The sequence below is a fragment of the Mastigoproctus giganteus genome, chromosome 11 (assembly GCF_048544385.1).
Source record: "Mastigoproctus giganteus isolate SK-2022 chromosome 11, ASM4854438v1, whole genome shotgun sequence".
NCBI lineage: Eukaryota > Metazoa > Arthropoda > Arachnida > Uropygi > Thelyphonidae > Mastigoproctus > Mastigoproctus giganteus.
This window is the reverse complement of record NC_143585.1, coordinates 40,200,531-40,220,863: the sequence shown is the minus strand read 5'-3', so window position 1 is coordinate 40,220,863 and position 20,333 is coordinate 40,200,531. Positions and strand designations below refer to the sequence as shown.

Below are 20,333 nucleotides of genomic sequence, written 5' to 3'. Positions count from 1 at the left end.
GTATTTAAGAGTAAGAACATGTGCATGTATACTTGCATGTACACTAATGCTAGGGGGCATTTCAAATATAATGAATTTAAAGTACTAATTAAGTAATCAAATGCAAACATTGTAGGAATAGTGGAAACATTATGTCGCTTGCACATAAGTGATGCTGAATTTGAGTATGGGGAGTACAATGTATACAGGTTGGACAGAGAGGACAAGAGAGGTAGATGGGTTATGCTCTTAGTTTAGAAACATTAAATCTAAGGCAGTGCATCCAGTTGACATGGGTGACAAGTGCCGTGTTGAGTCAGTTTGGTGTGATATCAGCACTGGGAAAACAAAATTGATATGAGTGTGCTGTAGGCCTAATAACTGTGATGAGTATACCAAACAGCTATACAGAGAAATAGTGAGCACCAGCAAATCAGAATGCTTCATAATGGGGATTTTAACTTTCCAGATGTTGACTGGAATTTCTGGGTTGGTCACTCACAGACTAGCAAGACATTTGTGGATTTCTTGGATGATTGTTTTCTACAGCAGCATATTAAAGAGGCAACAAAAGGAAGCAATATTGTATATCTGGTTATCAGCAGTGATTCTTCATGCATTAATAATCTGCAGGTAATAGACTTTCTGGGTAGAAGTGAAGTCGTAATTAAGGATAAAGGGAAGGACCTTTGCTTTCATAAGGGTGACTACAGAAATCTCAAAATTTTTAAATTCTCTATATGGAACCATCTGATAGTGTTACCAACAGAAAATTCTAAATGGGAAGTATTCAGGGAGGTAATCAAAGAAATTACTAGGCTTTTCATACCAGTGAAGAAATACTGTTTAATGCTTAGACCTAAATGGATGTCAAATGAACTATTGGGACATTTGGAAGAGAAGAAAAGTTCATGGGATGCATATAAATTATCAGGCGATACAGAAGCATATGGTAGATGCAAGTTAGATGCTACTATTAAATATATGGTTAAATGCTACTATTAAATATATGGTAGATGCTACTATTAAATATAAGCACAGAAATCATCTCATAATATGCCTTAGCTTCTGTAGCCTCCTTTGTGACTTGATAGTAGAAGGAATGGGTTGAATCACATTGTCCGACTTGGTGTATGGGTTAACTATTAATGAATCTGCTCAGGTTTGTAGACAAATTAAATAGATATATGCATCTACATACACAGACACACACACACACAAGGAATTCTTTAGGGAAGGAGATGCTTTATAAAACTAATGTTGCTAAATGATTGTTATAACTGAAAGGGAGAAGTGAGAAGAAATTGTTGAAGATGAACATGAAAAAGACATCTGGGATGATAGAATATATCCAATTATATTATGGGAGGTAAGAAAACCTTTAACCATAATTATGAGAGCATCCTTTGATTCAGGGGGGTGCCAATGGATTGGGGATGTCGGAATGTATCCCCAATTCATAATGGGGTGATTTAACGTTAAGCAAGGATCTAGATATGGCACCCACACCACTTGGAGGAATGCTGCTTCTCTGTGTTACCAAGCAATACTAGGGATAGATTACTCTCATTAACCTGTGCTATACTACCACTTTGCTTGGAGGCATGAAGTGGTGGAACTCATGTTTAGTCTCCAGAGAAAAAGCTCTGGCAAACCCTGCCACATATCTTCCATCATACTGTATGATTGATGTCTTTTGAGGTCATTATGGACATCATGACAAGATCCAATCTTCCTTTCATTTCGACGGTAGAGCTCTAAAGCGGTGTTCGCGAGCTGGCTGCTAGATAGTCCACTGAACAGAACCTATTGGTAACTCTTCAGGAGGCTTCTGGATCAGCTACTGTATAATCTCGCTGCCTCTAACAATTCTGTGTGGGTAGCACAGTGGTATCGTCATTGTCCTCCACACACTGGTGGAAAAGGCCCGGGTTCAAATCCCGTCGACGAAGCGAGGAACTTTAGTTGGTTTTTTTCACTCTGTGGCTGTGTTAGTCGGTCTCAAGTGTAGATAGCAAGGTTTTTCCGTCCCGCAAACAGGCAAGTCGGCCAGAGAACACGCACAATTTACAGACGAAATAAATATGGGTAGATGTAATCATTTACAGGGACCCTAATATCATAATTTGCCTCTATCAGGTAGTAACCGTATGGAGTCAGAGCAGTGCATAAGTGGTGGGGGGGTTGTCGAGGCCACCTTTTGTCAAGGACTGGGTGTATTCTTATCATTTATATGCCATATCCAAAAATTTCATTACTTCAAACAGCATGCCCCCCTCCACTTTTTCTTACTACTGAATGCACCATGAACTGTCAAACCAATAGAACAAACTTATCTGCTAAAAGATCTATACTGCCCAACCACTTCCACATTCATTTCACAAATGCACAGTGTGCCAATTAAATAACAAGACTGATGCTACTAAAAAAAAAAAGGATAACACTAACAGCAAAGTAAGATATATTTTTGAAGTAATCATATCCGATGTGTACACACTGCTTACATCTTTTAAACAAGTTTTGAAAACACTTCTGGAACTCCTCTGATGTCCTCTATCATCCCGTATCACATTCCTATCTTACCCAGATCTTCTTTTAGAATTTCTCATACATATTCCTTATTGCTACCAATCATCTCGGCATGCAACATTATTGAAATTGATCTGTCTAGACAAATGTTCATCAGCATAAACTTTAAAAATCGCCAGAAGTTTCTGTATCACTTTTTCCCAATTTAAAATAAAATTTGATAATTGCTCTTTGCTCCATTTTCAATTTTCTGATGACATGCAGAAAACTATTATTACTCTTTCTGTCCGAATTCAAGAACTACTGACCAGCCAACTTTCAACTTGCACTCATGGAAATAGCACACTCTAGTGATCTATTCATGTACTATTTTGGCCTCTTACGTTAATACTAACCACAGAGTGCACACAGTCTCGTTATTTAATTGGCACAATGTGTATATTGGTCTCAGTTCTCATCTCAGTGATTCCATTTCCACTTACAGTCTGCCAAACCTCATGTACCTTTTCTGACCAAATGCCAGTTATCGAATTATTCGCTGTACTATTCCTTTCACTTCAAAGGTGGTACTTATGCATATGTCGAATCTGATAGTCCTTGTCAGAGACTTAGTAATTTAGAATCTCCTCTTTTCATTCTTCTCGGACTTAAAATCTCTCCACTGGATTCTGTCAAATTCATTTATTGCCTCTATCATTCTCCCAACTGTCCTGATCACTTAGAACTCTTTGATTTCATCTCTTTGAAACTTGAATTTCTCCAGTCCAACTTTTCTAACAGTGAGGTAATTTTCCTTGGTGAGTTTAATGTTCACATCTCCAGCTAGCTTCCATTTAGTCACATGGCCCCAGATGATCGACATGCTGAGCCTTTTGCAATTTACCTACCAGAAAACCAGACAAACCTAATCACGCAGCCGACACACTTGATCTTTTTCTCCCAAACAACCCTACTGAGTACACAGTTGAGGTAAGTGGTCCTCTCTATGCCCCTTAGATCACAACTTGATGATGGTCTCTTCTTCAATAGATCCTTTCTCTCCTGGCCATTCTCAACCTCATGTTGGTTGGCATTACAAGACTGCAAAGTGGGATGAACTGTAATCTGATGTCAATGTGGCCTTAATATTCTCCGTGCTCTCTCCTCTCCTCTCCATCTTGAGCTGCAGACCGATGCACCCTATTACGCATTTACCATGCACTTTTACGATCTAGACTAGACGTAGGTAGTTAATGCCCAAGTATGTGTATTAACCAGAAGCAGTGCGCTTTGATGGCTAGACCCTGCCCACCATCAGGCTCCCCCTCCGTATCGCTACTGGAACTTATCAAACTGTCCAGAGCCTATTCGTTGAAGCAAATGAACCATTGTTATCGCTTCAATTTAAGCAGTTGTCTCTAAAGTATGTATTAAAACTGAAATCCCTGCCAGACCATCCTACATGGCCATCCTCTTTTAATCCACGATGGGAAAGTTTGTATAACGTCTGTCAGACGTTATACAAACGTCTGAGAGAACGTCTGTCAGACGTTCTCTCTGAGTAGCTCCAAGAGCTACTCAGAGAGAACTTAAAATCAAGGTAGACAACGTTGCCCAATTGCCAAAGCAGCCCATTTCACCTTGGCATGCTTACATGAAAACTGAGGAAAGTCAAATACTCCAGTCGTCTGTCTACCTGCAGCTCTATTCAGCACACCAAGCTGAACATTCTGATTTTGCATCAGTTTACACAGATAGTAGCGTGAAGTCTGAATCATATGGAAGATCTTCTGCTGTCTTTCCAGACACCATAAGCTTGAAGTCTGAATTATATTGTAGGATCTTTTGCTGTCTTTCCAGACACCACTATATCAGAGAAGATTCTCCCTGATTGCATATTTACTGCAGAGCTGCAAGCTATAGAGTTAGCCTTGGATCACATCAGTAAATGCCAATACCAACAGTTCATTTTATATTCTGATTCTTTGAGTGTCTTACAGGCTTTACTCTCAGTGAGATATAATCTTCACCCAGTTCTGTCTCAAGTTCCGCAGAAGATCCACTCACTCCATGAGCATAAATACGATATCCGCTTCTGCTGGATTCATAGCTGCATAGGGATTAGGAGAAATTATTTGGCTGACACAGCAGTTAAATCAGCAGTTCCCACTAACAATTATTGCTTGTCAGTCCCTTATACAGACTATAGGCAAATAATATACCAAAAGATACACTCTCAATGGTAGGATTCATGGAATAGACAGGCTACAAATAAATTACATTGTATAAAGCCTGTAATTGAACCATGTCAGTCTAGTCTGCACAGGAATCGTAAAGAGGAAGTTGTCCTTGCATGGACCTGCATGTAACACAGTCGTCTGACACATTCGTATTTCCTGAGGGCCGACCACCTTCCTATATGTGAGCCCTGTGACACATTCGTATTTCCTGAGGGCTGACCACCTTCTTATATGTGAGTCCTGTGACACATTTCAATTGAGTGCCCCCTGATTTTAATGATACACATTTCACTGTTTTTATCCATTTGATTGAGCCCTATACACACTCAAATTTTATCTGACAGTGGCAAGGTGTCAGCTGCTTTGACTTTTTTACAACTAATTTTTATACATATATTAATTTATATACATATATATAAAATAAGCTATACTTTTTTTTAGAATATATACCACCTTTTAAAGTTACCGGAATCTATTTTTACCTCTTCTTGGTGCATCATAGCCATTTATGCTAATGCATCAGAAAAATCCTATACCAACCAACAATCACATATCCATTTGTAAGTTATGAGCTAGGCCTAATCATTTATGATAGAGACTATGTTAATGACAGTTAAAGAAATTGATCTTTGTGGGTATTGAAAAGGTAATAATTAAAAGTTCTACTTGAAAACTAAATGTAGATACTTTTTTGTATATATTTTAGTTTAACATTTCTGTGAAGTTTGTGGGGTAATCAATGTAACATGTCCTACTATAGATAATTTTGGTTTACAGTGAGTTAATACATCAAATGGAAGTACTGTAGTGTGCTAATGGTTAAAATTTCATAGAAAATTATAATGTTGAATATGTTGTTTCAATAAGTTGACAGCAAAAGTGGAACATTACAAGATCTGTTTCACTATTAGAAACATTGAAACAGACATCTATGAATATTTATATTGGTTTTCAGTGGCAGACTTTACGTGTTTTATTTCAAGTAGTATACTTGAAAAGGCTTGCTTTATTGTGTGCAAATGTTATAGTTGTTTGAAATAACTCTGGTTTATAGTCATGTTTTTCAGTTGTTTGGAATAACTATCACTCTATATAAAGAAGAAATATGTTTGCTCTTCCTAATTAGGTCTCTTCTCAAGAAGAAGAAACATCTTCTTCCTGAGAAGAGAACTAATAAAGCTGGTATAAATTAAATTTATATTACACACTTTCAGAAATGTCAGTGAATTGTTAATTTCTAGCCAGATGTGAACTGGGGTAAAGCAAATTAAGTGCCCTAAATTGTAAAATTTCTTGTTAAGTAATGGTATGTAGATATTTTGACTTTACATTTGATGTACATTATATTTAGTCATGTTCGCCAAACTTTTTATTTTGCCATTTAAGATACTAGTTGGTCACTCTTCATTTTTTTTGCAAGTTTATATTATATAATTCAGTTGCATAACAGCCCCCATAAAATCTGTATAGGATATTAACACAATTTAGTTTTGAAAGTAAAATGATAAGAGGACACGCAACTTGATATTGTGTAGGTAGGTGCACACTACCTTGTAAATAGAAATTCTTGTCTTTTCATTAAATATGGTGTAATTAAAACCTGTAATATTCTATCATAGTTGTCTTTAGCATCCTTGTAATTCAAAACTTTTTAGTGGTTTTTGTATCTTAGCTCTTAATGAATATTGTAGTGTTCATTTGGTGGTGAGGTGGATAATTCAATTAATTTTATATATCAGCTTTGGTATGAAGCATGTACTGAAATCTCAGGTTCATATGCTACTGCCATTTGCCCATTTAGTTGATTTGGAAGTTTTGTTTTTTTGTTAAACACAATGGGTAATCCTATTTCACAATACTTTTATGGTGTCATGCTATTTTACTCCTACTGATTTGTCATTGATACTATCAGTGGCAAGAAGTTTAGTGAATATTAAACTTCTTGCCACTTGTCATGTAAATTGTCATGTATGAAATTTATTAGAAAAATCAATTACTTATAAAGGTAACTAATAATAAGGTAGCAAGCCGTCCCCTTTTTAGGGGAATGTCTTGGTTGGCATTTCAGGAGCTGCCTTGCTTCCTTCTTCTGAGGCTGTAAAGAGAGGGGAAGGATCAGTGTTACTAAATACTGCTTATTAGAAAAATGGTTAGAATTTAAAAAAAAAAAAAAAAAAAGTAAGTTTCATGTAGATTTTTGCTTGCAACTTTAATAAAACTTAATCTGAAGTGGGTTTATGATAAAACTGAAGACCAAAGACAGGTTGCAGATTTAAAATGGTTGAAGAAATGAAAATATTCTATAATACTGAATTTTTGAAATGTGTCTAATATTTGGAAATATGCTTTATCAGAACAAGAAAGGAATTAGAAAAGGGATTAAATACTTAAAACTACTGAACTTCCTCTTAACATGCTTGAATTGTGTATAGAGAAAGGAAATATTACAATCATGGTGATTTACAGCAGCTAAATATAGCACCCAATTAACGTGGTGGTGACAGGGCACATCACCTTACAAATGTTCCTCAAATAACAATCCCATGTTAATTAGTGGTTAAAAATCTGAAATTTTTTTATATATGTAAATATCGACAACTTTTACTGTAATTGTCTCAAGTAATTTAGCATTAGTAGAGGCATATGATGCAAGAAAGCAAACTTATGCGCATCAGCCAAAAAAAAAAAAACTTCCACTTCAACCCTCCATTCGTTCGAAATACCTGTCCAGCTGAGCCTTAAATTTATTTAGGCTATCAACTTCCACAACACGGGATGGAAGTCTGTTCCACCAACCAACTACCCACTGGCTAAAGGCAAATTTCCGCAGATCTATCCTACATCTGTCTTTCCTCAATTTGAATTTATGCCCTCTCAGGTGATTATTCTGAGCAAGAAGCAGAATCCCATCAGCATTGAGCATGCTCAAACCATTCAAGGCTTTATATACCTCTATCAGATCAACTTGCTGGTGCCTAGTCTTCAGACACTGTAATTTGCAAAACTTAAGCCTTTCTTCGTAAGAGCAACCCTTTGTTCTATTCACTAATCTTGTTGCCTTTCTCTGTACTCGTTGCAGCAGCTCTACATCCTTCTTGAAATGAGGCCTCCAAACCTGTATACAGTACTCAAGGTGTGGCCTGACCATTGCCTTATACAAGGGAATAATCACCTCCTTATCCCTGCTAGAACAATTCCTGTATATCGTTGATAAGACACCGTGAGCTACTCTTGCAGCCCGTCTGCACTGCTCAGAGAACTTCATATCTGCCTGCACAATTACCCCCAGGTCCTTTTCATTCTCTACCACTGTCAGTGTAGTACCACAGAGTTGATATGTTGCTCTGGGGTTGCTGTTTCCCATATGTAGTACTTTACATTTGTCAATGTAAAACTTCATTTGCCACCTCTCAGCCCATCTGCTCAACCTTTCCAGATTCTGTTGCAGCAGCATAGCATCAGTAGTGTCCTTAACAACCCTGCCAACCTTTTTGTATCATCTGCAAAAAACTTGGACATTAAGCTTGATATAATCAATATTATTTATAAATACAGAAAACAACAATGACCCAACACTGAACCCTGAGGGACTCCACTAATAACATTAGTCCACGATGAGCAGTGTCCATTGATTACCACTCTGTCTTCTCCCCCTCAACCATCCATAGCAGCAATTTGCCTCCAATGCCATACTGCTCCAATTTGTGCAGCAGTCTTCGATGTGCAACAGTATCAAAAGCCTTTCTAAGATCCAAGTATATAATATCAAAGCTATTCCCTGCATCCCCTTCCTTTGTGACTGCATCATAGTATCCAAGCAAATTGGTCAGGCAAGACTTCCCCTTAACAAAACCATGCTGTGTCCGAGCTATAACTGAAGTCTTGTCTAAATGATCCTGCAGTGCTTCTTTAACTAGTGCCTCCATTAATTTTCCTGGAACAGAAGTTAAACTCACAGGTCTATAATTACTTGTGTCAGCCTTTGATCCTCCTTTGTGAATTGGGGTCACATTTGCACATTTCCAGTCTATGGGAACCTCCCCTGAGTCAAAGGAAGCTCTCATAATTATGGCTAAGGGTTTGCTTACTTCCTTTGCTGCCTCCTTTAATATAACTGGATAGATCCCATCCACCCCAGGTGCCTTTCTTGTGTTTATCTTCAACAATTTCTCCTCCACTTTACTCTCAGTTATTACAAGATTGTCTAGCTTACTGCCAGAGTTGAATGCACCTCTGGCATTCCCCTTGCTGAATAACTCCTCATGTGTGAATGTCAATGCAAAATATTTGTTTAGTTTGTTAGCTACCTGACGAGGATGATCAACAGTTGAACCATCGATATCAAGTTGACCAATCTGATTCATCCCCTTCCTTCTAGAATTTACATAAGTAAAGTAGAACTCTTTGCTGTTTTTCTTTGCATCCCTTGCCAAAGATTTCTCGTAATCTGCCTTCGCCTGCCTAACCTCCTTTGTAACTTGGTTACAGATCAACTTATATCTATCATTGGCTTCTGCGTCACATGTTAATTTATATGTATCCCATGCATTTTTCTTCTCTGCCATATGTCTCATTTGTCCATCTGACATCCATTTAGGCCTAAACCTTGAACAGTTTCTTATGGTTTTTGCATTAGTAATTGAGAGCAATACCCTGACAGGTGACTTGCCACGGTGTTTTGACTTACATGTTTCTTTGTAGTTTCATGTTACTTTTTTACTCTCCCAGTAGTACAATAAACATCCAATTTTACCTTAGTTGTTTTTGAAAGATACATTATTAAAAGTATTAGTAAATTGATAAGAGGAGTTTACCTCAATATAGTACGTGGAACACTTCCGTATGATACCCTCCAGAAATTAAAACGAAAAAATCGACAACTTACCGTTTAATTGTTTTGAATTAAACCGATTTTAATTGTTTTGAATTGTGTTAAATTGATTATTTAATTATTTATATTTCACTTTAATTATTTATATTTTACTTTAATGTACCGGTAAGTTGTCGATTTTTTCGTTTTAATTTCTGGAGGGTATCATACGGAAGTGTTCCACGTACTATATTGAGGTAAACTCCTCTTATCAATTTACTAATATTATTACCAACGTAGAACATATTGAGTAATACAGCTCTGATTCATACTATTATTAAAAGTAAAAATGAGAACACAAAAACTGATATTGTTTCGAGATGGCTACTCCTTTGTAGGAAGCAACATACGTAATTTAAAATTTCGTGCAGTCAAGTATGCTAAATCTGAAATAAATTTAGAAAAAAAAATTTTTTTAATAAATTTAAAAAACTGAAATTTTGAAAGAAAAAAAATTTCTTCAAATTTCTGCACATAATAAAGCAGAAATATATATCCATGTGTACATTTAAAATTTTGAGAGCTTAATGAGTTTGATCGATTTAATTTTTATATTTTGTTAAAAAAATTTTTTAATATTCATAATTAATTTTTTTATTAAAACTTTAAAAAAAGTTAAATACTTTAATTAAGAAAGGATGAAATATTGGTATTGTTAAGAAACTTCAAAAAACCCAAAACCTCTTCCAAAAATATGGTCAGATGTTAGGTGATCTGTCACTGTGTTTATTATAATTGAGGGTGCCAACACTGCAGTACAACTGGTCTTCATTTCATGAAAGTGATTCATTCCTCAAAAGTTGTTTGTTAATTAAATTCGTTAAATTCATTCAATTAATGTTTTCATTAATTTAAAGGTAATAATTACAGATGTAGTGACCTAAGATGCTATATGCATATATAAATAATAGCAAAGTAAATATACAGTACACATGTACCTTATATTTACTTGCCGTTATTTATATACACTATGCAATCCAAGTGTGATTTAAAAAAAAAAAATCACGGACTGAATTATTATTTGGAAAATGATGAAGCTTACTGTCTATTCAGATGGGTCTTTCTCCTTTGAAGTGGTCTCCTGTCAGGAATGCTACTAGAAATTCCAAAAGCACTGGAGAGTGCTTTTGGAATTTCTGGCAGCATTCCCGATTGGCTTCTTTTTTGAATTGCCAGTAGTTTGTATCATATTGTGAATAATTTCCTCAGTCATTGCAAATTTGTAACCTTTCAAGGGGATAATAATAAAATTACCAAAAATTAAAAATGCCATACTTCCACATATTTGCAAATATAAATAGTTTAATACCTGTATTTACGACCTTTAGTTGAAAGCTTCGTCCACTTCAGGATAGTAATCACATTTGTTTTTATTGATTTTAATGATGATAATGTCTTTTTCATTTGTAAGTAGTGGTTGGTGATGTACTGTATTCCTGTGTGTCACGTTTGGAGCTCTTAAACTTTTGGTACTGGATATGTTGGATCATCGATTTTCCTTCGAGTGTAAAAATACATTTAAGTAATTTTACTAAATCCATCTAATTTGTAAAATAGAGTGTTGACATTTACAAGAAATTACCAAGGTAATTTCTTGTAAATCTCTTATAGCAGACTCAATTTACTGGGAAGCACATTAACCGGGACACTTCAAGACTCTAAATTTAAAAAAAAAATCCAACCATAAATCATAAAATCCAAGTAATAACTAGAATAGGTATAAACAGATGTTTTGCAAGTCGTAAATAAGCAACAAGAAGCGACATTACAAATTGTCATTGGGAGATTAATGTACCTATTATCTTGCAACCTCCAGTCTTCACACCTGCCACTCAAAAAAAATAAATAATAAATAAATAAATAAAATGCTTAGTTTGTTTTAGTGCATTGCATTGATTGTTGTGTTCCGTCTCACTGCAAAAAAACGTTTTCATTATTTCAGGGGGTGTCAATTTTTTTAATCGTAAATTTTTTTTTTTTTTTTTTTTTTTTTTTTGTTTAGAAATCGCAAAAATGATGAGTAAAAACAAAAGTTTGCTTTCAGTTAAACAAAAACTTGAAATTATTCAAAAGTTTGAAAACGGTGCATCCATTAAATCTTTAACGAATTGTTATAATGTTGGTGACCAAACCATATGCGACATTGTAAAAAAAAAATAAAAGGAGGCTATTTGATTTAAAATCTAAATCGTAAAAAATAAAGGGAAGCGTGATATTGGACATTCAAATAGTGCGTGGTAAGTTTTTTTTTTTTGTTTTTTGTTTTTTATCTATCGCCATATGTTTTACATAGGTGCCTCTGTAGCCAGGTGGGAAGGAGCAGCAGTGCGTAGCACACGCTTCTTGATTAGACCGGGGTTAGAGCCCGTCACCACCAATTACGGAGGATGCGGAAAGGTCAGGGAATGACCACCATATCCCGGAGCAATATGGCCTTAGTTGCTAATGCTCCTAAAAACGAAATAACTAACTAACTATGTTTTACATAGTTTGCTAAACATTATTTGATACAGTTAGTCCCCAACTTATGTAACTTCGGATAAACAGTCAATAACAACGATCACATCATGCACAAATTGCACAAGTGAGATACGGAGTAACAAGCTTAAAAATAGGAACAAATAGAAGATTCATAAAATTTATTTATGCTTTTATATATGTATGACAGAAAATTTCAGTGAAGGAGACACAAATTTCATCATAATAATATAAAACCCACAGTATTTCAGCTATCAGTATTACTGCAAATGCAATAAGATGGAGTTAACTAGAAACTGCAAATTGTCTTTATTTTATGGTAGTGACCTCCAGAAATGTGTTTTAGTAAAATGTGAGCTCACGTGGGGTGATAATAGTGAGTTTTCGCCTTAATCTTCTGAAGAAGTTCTTTTCAGAAAATTTAATTTTTGACCATTATCATGGTGCGTGCTGACTAAGAGAATAAGTGACTGTGGTATTAGTAAATCTACCAAGAAAAGGAAAGCAATTGAGTTGGATCAGAAAATAAAAATATTAAGGATGAATGAAAATGGTGAAACATTAACAAGTATCGGGCAGAATTCAGATTTGTCAGTGTCAACAGTGAACACAATAATAAAGGACAAAGACAGAATACGAAAAGCAGTGAAGGGATCGGCACCAATGAAGTCAACTATAATAATCGAAGCTATGAAATACAGGTAGTTCCCAACTTTGAGTTAATTTGTTCCTAGTATGCGCTTGTAAAGCGGGAATATATTTCCCATAGACATAATGTTAAACATAGGGGTTACATTATCAACAATGAAATTAGTTAGCTAATTAGTTTGTTTAAACAATGATTGATTTATACAAAGAAATGAAAACATAGCCTGTAAAATCGACCAAATTATAATATATAGAGAAATTATTTATGACTTACAAATGTTACAGAATGTTTATTCTTCGCCATCATCATCAACTAACTGCATACTCGTTGATCACTCATTATTGGCTTGGCACTTGGTTTGTTGCACAAGGAGTCTTCTTCAGAAATGCTTCTTCGAGAGGCATTTATTTCCAAGATAATCTTTTCTTTTCTTTTTAATTTGCAATAGTATGCATAAGCATTTTTTAACGGATTGCAACTAGCACAATTTGTAGGGAGTAACAATTTTACGGAGCTTAAAGGGGAGGAGGGGAATGAAGAGAAGATTCAGAAATTTATTTATGTTTTTTATACGGTTGAAGATTTCAGTAAAGGGGAAACACAATTTCAGCTATCAGTATTTTCGCAAATGCAATAACATTGAGTTTAATACCCATTTAAAATTGATTGCACTAAAAGAAAAGCCCAAAAAATGGAAAGTGCAAATTGTTTTATGGTCGTAACCTCCAGAAATGTGCTTTAGAAAAATATTACAAAGCCAATCAAAATTGGTTGCAATCTTATAACAGAACATATGATTGCGATGAAAGTGTGGCGCATTTTAATGATTTGAATTGGTAACTGATACAATTTACACTATTTAAAAACGACCTTTTAAAGAGTTATGTAGCGAAAATTTCAACTTCCAAGGTCATGGAACGAATTACCAAAAATCAATGTGTTATTGGGTTCACATTACGATATTTTCACAATATGATGGTGTCTCTGGAACGGTTTAATATCGTAAAGCAAGGTACCCTGTATTATATAGCTATGTGCATGGTCTGAAATGCAATATTTATGAATGTTTAACATTCATTTTTTACAATTAATGTTCATATTTTCGATTTTGTTGATACTCGATACTTGGGGGGAAAAAAAAAAAAAAACTCGTAAACCTGGGAACTACCTGTACATACACTATCAGTTTTTACAGTACAGTAACATGCGTTTTTTTTTTTCTTCCTTTTATATTTTTTTATGTGCCATTCTGGCTACTTCAATGCTTTCCTCAGATAAAATTTTTAATTGAACTAATTAAAAATATATAACTATTTTTCTTCATTTTTCTGAGGATATTATGTGGTTTTTGTAATTTTGGCATATCAGGGATATAGTAGTAATATTTTATTAGTCATTCTCAAGTTACGTAAAACTCGACTTACGTATGAAGTCCTGGAATATCTCTTATGTCTGGGACTTATTGTATTTTTGTATTAACCGGGATTTTTTTTTTTTTTTTTTTCCATCTACTGTATTTATTATTTTTTAAAATAAATAAAAATATTTAAATGTTTTGATCTACATAAAAGAAAGCATAATAGCCAAGATTTATTGTGGGGCTTTAATTTACATGGCTACAAATACTGCACCAAAATGTAACCCCCTCTGAAATAATAACTGCCTCTATTCAAACAATGAAGGATTGAACAGTGGAAGAAAGCTGTATCTCTGGTTACATTTGTTATCTCTATTTGGATTGCCTTCCTTAGTTTTGCAACATCTTTTGGACCACACGTAGATGCTACCTTTTAGTGACTTCACAAATAGTAATCAGCAGGGTTCATGGTTCATGACAAGGTAGCTGTTTTATTTGAAAAGCTCTGCCAGTATTTCTTTCACTTGAATGATCTAATAATACAGCATCTCTCATGTGAATATGTGGAGGTGCCCTATCCTGTTGAAAGATCTCCTGGTCCAGTACCCGTCACTGTTTTGTTTCAGATGACATTTTACAACATACCTATTTATTCATAAATTCTTTAACATTTTCTAATAAGTTCTTCAAAAAATATGTGACAGTTATTGAAAATGGATGTGAAATGGTCCCGTACTGTTTTATTTTTGCATAGTTGGTTGTTTCTTACTGCATACAGGTTATTTCAGACCATGGAACACAGTTATGCAAATGAAAACAGTTTTGTTAGGTCATAAGACACAACTAGCCATCATTTGCCATTCAACTTATGTGAATACATTCAGCAAGTATATAGGTATACAAAATTCAGTTAAAAACAGTTCGTTTATTGCCCTCTGGCTTCTGAGTTTATAGGACAACCAATGCTTGAACTGTTTCAAACTTAAAGGTGTACTTTCAAGATCTTCATTTTTGAGTATAGAGGTGTAGGATATTTGTAAGCATCTAGGTATTTTTTTGAACTGCTTTGTAATCGGGAATTGAGGATAATTTGTTTACAGTTTGGATAACATTCAGAAATGGTTTCTATCTGTACAGCATTTTCATTTTTATCCAAAATGAATCCAGCCTTTTAACCTTTGATGTCACTGCATTCAAGGATTGAAAGGGGGAAAAAAAAAAGACTAACTTTATTCTTTGTTCTCTTTTATTTGCTTTGAAGGCAGCTATAGCATTATTTCATTTTGATAATAATAATAGAGGACGAGTGACTGCATTGTTTCAAAAAGATCAGTATATATCTTACTATGAATTCTACTGCTTGGATGACCTTTGACAAAGCGTGTTTAGTAAATATGCACACAAATCACTTTTCATAGCATTGATTTAGATATTCCTTATTTGCTTATTTTCCTTTTCTTTTGAAGCTGTGCAGTAACACTTGGTTATTATGTTTTCTTGTATACTAAAATAGCACCCCATAGCAGTACAATATTTATTTTGGATCTAAAACTTCCTTTTCTTATTTTTGGTGCTCAGATTTCAGGAGAAATCTTGAATTTTGACCATCCCTTTATTTGAATCTAAAACAGCTTTATTTTTTCTTATTTTCAGTGCTCAGATTATCAGTCGTCCTAGAAATGTGACCATCCTTATAAAGAATCCCAGGTATTTAAAATTATTGTAAAAAAAAAAAAATAATAATAATAATAAAGTAATAAATAATAAAATACATTTTTTGTTTATATTCTGGGACTGCTATGTAGGGTAAGAAGAATTTAAATCTTTAGTAATTTATTAGTTTGTGGATGTACTGCCCACTACTGTAATAAGTTATATTTGGGTCGTTATGCAAGGCTCGTATTTTCAGTGCACTATTTACCTCATCCGTGGCTGTCATAAATACTCTGAAACATTGAATACATGGTGCAGCCTTTTCTTCTTGGCACTGTGGTCAAAAAACATATACAGTGAAACTTCCCTTTAACGGACAGCCATGGGGAACGAAAATGTGTCCGTTAGAGAGAAGTGTCCGCTAACAAGAAGTCTGAGGGAGAAAAAAAAAAAAGAAAGAGAAATCGTTAAACATTTAATGTAAAATTAAATTAAAATATATACAGATTTTGAACAATATTTTTGTAAATAATATACAATTACATACACAAAAGATAAAGAAAAATCGTTAAACGTTTAATATAAAATTAAATTAAATTATATACAGATTTTGCACAATATTTTTGTAAATAATATACATACAATTGTGCTATGCATATTATGACTTTATCTTAAGAAAAATACATACAGTAATCACTTATTTTCTTCTGCACCTTCTTCCTGCTGATAATTTTGTTTTCAACATTTGTTTGGAGTGAAGAAACCATCAAAAGTCCTTCAGTATCTTCTTCAGCGGTGAAAAACATTTTTAAATGATTGATTTGTATGAGCGCTTCTTCTATTTTCATCGGTGGTTCGCCGTTAATATGTTCTTCGACAGAATGACCTCCTTCCATTTCTTCATCCTCATGAGGAACTTCTTGAAAAATATCGATGATAATGTCGTTGATATCTAGAGCACCATCTTCTGTAGTGAGGTTTGAGTCTATATCTTTGTTGCCAGGGTCACTTGTAGCGGAAGTATCGTACATTATCAATAGATGTTGAAGTTCTTGTTCTTCTTGGTGCTCCACATTGCTGTTCACAACTTCAATTTTTGCGTTTGAGAAACCAGACTTTACAAAACAGTTCACGACAGTTTGTTTTCTAATTGCGCTTACTGAAGAGGAAATCCATCGAATCGCGCATCTAGGATGCTGATTTTCTTTGCAAGGTCACTCGCACATGTTACATCGTTCATGTTTGCAATGAGATGTCTTAAAACATGTTTTCTGTAGTGAAGTTTAAAATTTTTTATTATCCTTTGATCCAAGGGCTGACACTCGGCAGATGTGTTTGGTGGCAGAAAAATGATTTTGAATGTTGGAAAATTCAATGTGCGGGTGAGATCCAGCATTATCCATGAAAAGAATAATTTTTCTGTTTTGACGAATCATGTTTTGGTTAAAGTGACTTATCCATTCGCTCATGATATCTTGTGTCATCCACACTTTTTTATTAGACTTCCAGTCAACATCCAAAAGATTCAACTTGACGCCCTTGAAACAACAAGGATTTTGTGGGTTTCCTATAACAAGAGGTTGTACAAAGTCTCCCAGCATATTTGTACACAATAGTACAGTCAAGCGTTCCTTAGAAATTTTTCCACCCTGGCACTTTTCGATTTTTTAGACTCATTGTGTTTTCAGGAAGAGCTTTAAAAAAACAACCCTGTTTTGTCACAGTTGTAAATATCCTTAGCTTCAAAATCACAACATAAATCTTCCAATTTAACGGTCCACTCTGTTACAACCCCAGTATCAACAGATCCACCTTCACCACTTACGGTTTTCCAAGAAATTTTATGCCGAGTTTTGAACTTGTCTAGCCATCCCACTGAAGCTTTGAACTCATTTACTCCCATAGATTTCGCAACCTCCAAAGCCTTTTCCCTAATAATAGGCCCATTAATGGGAATTTTTTAGCACGTGTGCGACAAATTTGAAGTTCAACAGTTTTCGGAAATGATTTTTGAACCTGATCATTTCCGTGTTGCCAAAATTGTTTGAGCAGTTCATTTTTTTTTTCTTTAGGATGTCACTTACCTGCGTCTTCCCGATTTTGAATTTTACAGCGAGATTGCGAACACTATTTTTTTTTGCCGATCATACGCATTAATGAGTTCGGCTATCTTTTAAAGTTAAATGTTTACGAGAAGACATTGTGCACTTCACACGACACTGAACAAAACCGAAACTGAAAAGACGAAAGGCCGACCATATTCTTCCCCCCCACTCCCCCTGCACACACCGAATTCATCAGAAGTTTTACACATGCCTTAAAATTCTTGAAAAGGGGTTTAGAACCGCGACGTAAACCTTGATAAAATTCAGAGAATTGGAAATAGAAAATAAACACACGATTGAGGCAATACGTGGAAGAAACGTTCCTAGAAAAAGGGCCGTGAGCTCGCCCGCTGTCCCTTATGGGGAGATCAAATTAAGCGCTAATCTAAACGAAACAGTGCAGATTGCCTGTCCGCATCCGTTACAGAGAATGTCCGCTAGACAGAAGCTGAAAACACGTTAAAACCAATGGAGGTGAGTTGGGGAATTTGAAAATGTCCGTTGTAGAGAGGTGTCCGTTAGGAGAAGTTTCACTGTATATTGTGAAATGCTCCACAATAAATATTTAAATGACTACTGCCAAGAATAGGATGTTTTTTCTTGTACCCTTCAAAATAGATGCATTTAGTAATTTTTAAAAAGTTGCTATGTAAACTTTAAAAAAGCTTGACTAAATCTAAATATTTATATCAATTCAACAGAAATTCCTGTATCTTAAAAATAATACCTTGCATTTTTAATGCGGTGCTAAGATGTTTAGATTCTGAGCTATAAATTGAAAGAGTAGAAATGTTACATTAAAAAATGCCTTATAATGAAGGTTATTTCATAGTTATCCTTAGAACTGAGAAATCTGTTATGAGAACTGCTAGATTAATTGATAAGTTTGTAGGACAGTAGGAACTTCTACACTAAAAGGTAATTTTGCTGACAAGGAAGAAATTAAATAATAATAATAAAAGGTAAACATTTATCATCTCTATTCTAAAAATATAGGTTCTGCATTATCATTATTTTATTTGCCCTTTTATTGCCAGTACTATTTGTAAAGTAATTTTATTGAAACAGCTGTTGCAAAACTTGTCCCTGAAAGGGGGGTGGGAATTGTTTTGTAATGCAAATGAATTTAATTTGGGAATAATTTTAAAATAGCAATATAACACTGTATGACCAAAAGTATTTTAACTCACATATAGGCATTTGGGGGGGGGACAGTAGGGTAGGCTATTATATACTGTTGTCCTATATGAGAGCCTCAACCCTCGTGGTACCTTCCTACCTACCAATTTCCAGTTTTGACCAGAATTCATTTCCGTTTCTCCTTCAAGGCAGCTGCCAGAGCCAATATGGAGGAAGCCAAGTATGGCTGCAGTGTAACGTTGGGCCCCAATTTTCCTCACTGGTATTGAGGTCTGGATCATGAATTGGGCATTCCAACTTTTCATTGTCACTGTACACAGACCAATGTATGACATGCAACATTTTATTGATACTGACAGACTGTTTCTGTAGTATTGCTATAGCATTTAGGTACATAATAAAATAACCATTCAAAACTTCCGAGTAGGCCATGGTTTCAGACGCTATCATCAACTGACTAGGAATGAACCAACCAAAAACAGCTCATGCTTTTAGCTGCCTCCACCAAACTTCACAGTTGAGACATTGAAGTCTAGGAGGAGGAGGAGGTGCTCTCCATATCCACTGCATCTACCCTTCAAATATTAGGAATAACGTCATCCCATACATTTTGCATTAGTTATGGTGATATTGGACTTGTGCACAGCTGCCCTACCATTGAACCAAGGCTGTGCAGCTCATTGTGGACAATTGTGTACTAACTTGATGTTCCTACGATCGTTTGGATCTGCCCATGGCATGATTTAAGCATGAACTTCTTTATGATTCGTTAAACACATTACATGAATTAGTGAAAATATCTACACTCTTTTTTCACCGAGTTATCACCTGCAGTTTTAAACCTCGAATATTATCTGCAGCAGTGGATTTTGGAAGATTCAAATGAATCATAGTTATGCACACACAAAGGGTACTGATATGGCATGCAGCCCATAGTGGCCTCAGTGCACTGCTGCACAAGCAGATCTGTGAGATTTATATTAATGTTTGAACTAGTATATATGTATAAAGGGACCATTCAGTTTGACTTCTAACATAAAACTAAAAATTTAAGTTGGACCAGGGGCTGTCAATCATTTTCCCCAATGAGCTGCTTTAAAAATAGTCCTGAGATTGACCTATCACAGTTTATTTATAAATGTATCTCATTCTTAAATAAAGTGTTTTTTTATTATAAAAAACAGAATTGGTCGGTATATAAATTCAAAACAAACTTAAAAACCGACTTGGGCAAGCAATTAATGAAATTTCTGGTATTGGAATACTTGGCTCTAAATATTTTATAAACAAAATGTAGTAAAAAGTATTTGGTATAACTTTTAAGGTTTATTATAATAAATTTTTATATAGTGTG

General features: G+C 34.9%; 1 protein-coding gene across 2 annotated transcripts in view; it reads left to right on the top strand.

The window, feature by feature from the left end:
- LOC150077938 (uncharacterized) overlaps window positions 1–20,333 on the top strand; it is a 635,130-nt gene that overhangs the window by 415,492 nt on the left and 199,305 nt on the right. The window contains exon 11 of one of the 2 annotated variants that reach the window (XM_090384666.1): window positions 15,735–15,788. The exons of the other annotated variant lie outside the window; for it this stretch is intronic. Within the exon in view, the coding sequence (XP_090240792.1) occupies window positions 15,735–15,788 (54 nt within the window). The remainder of the gene's footprint in view (window positions 1–15,734; window positions 15,789–20,333) is intronic. 2 annotated transcript variants of the gene reach the window in all.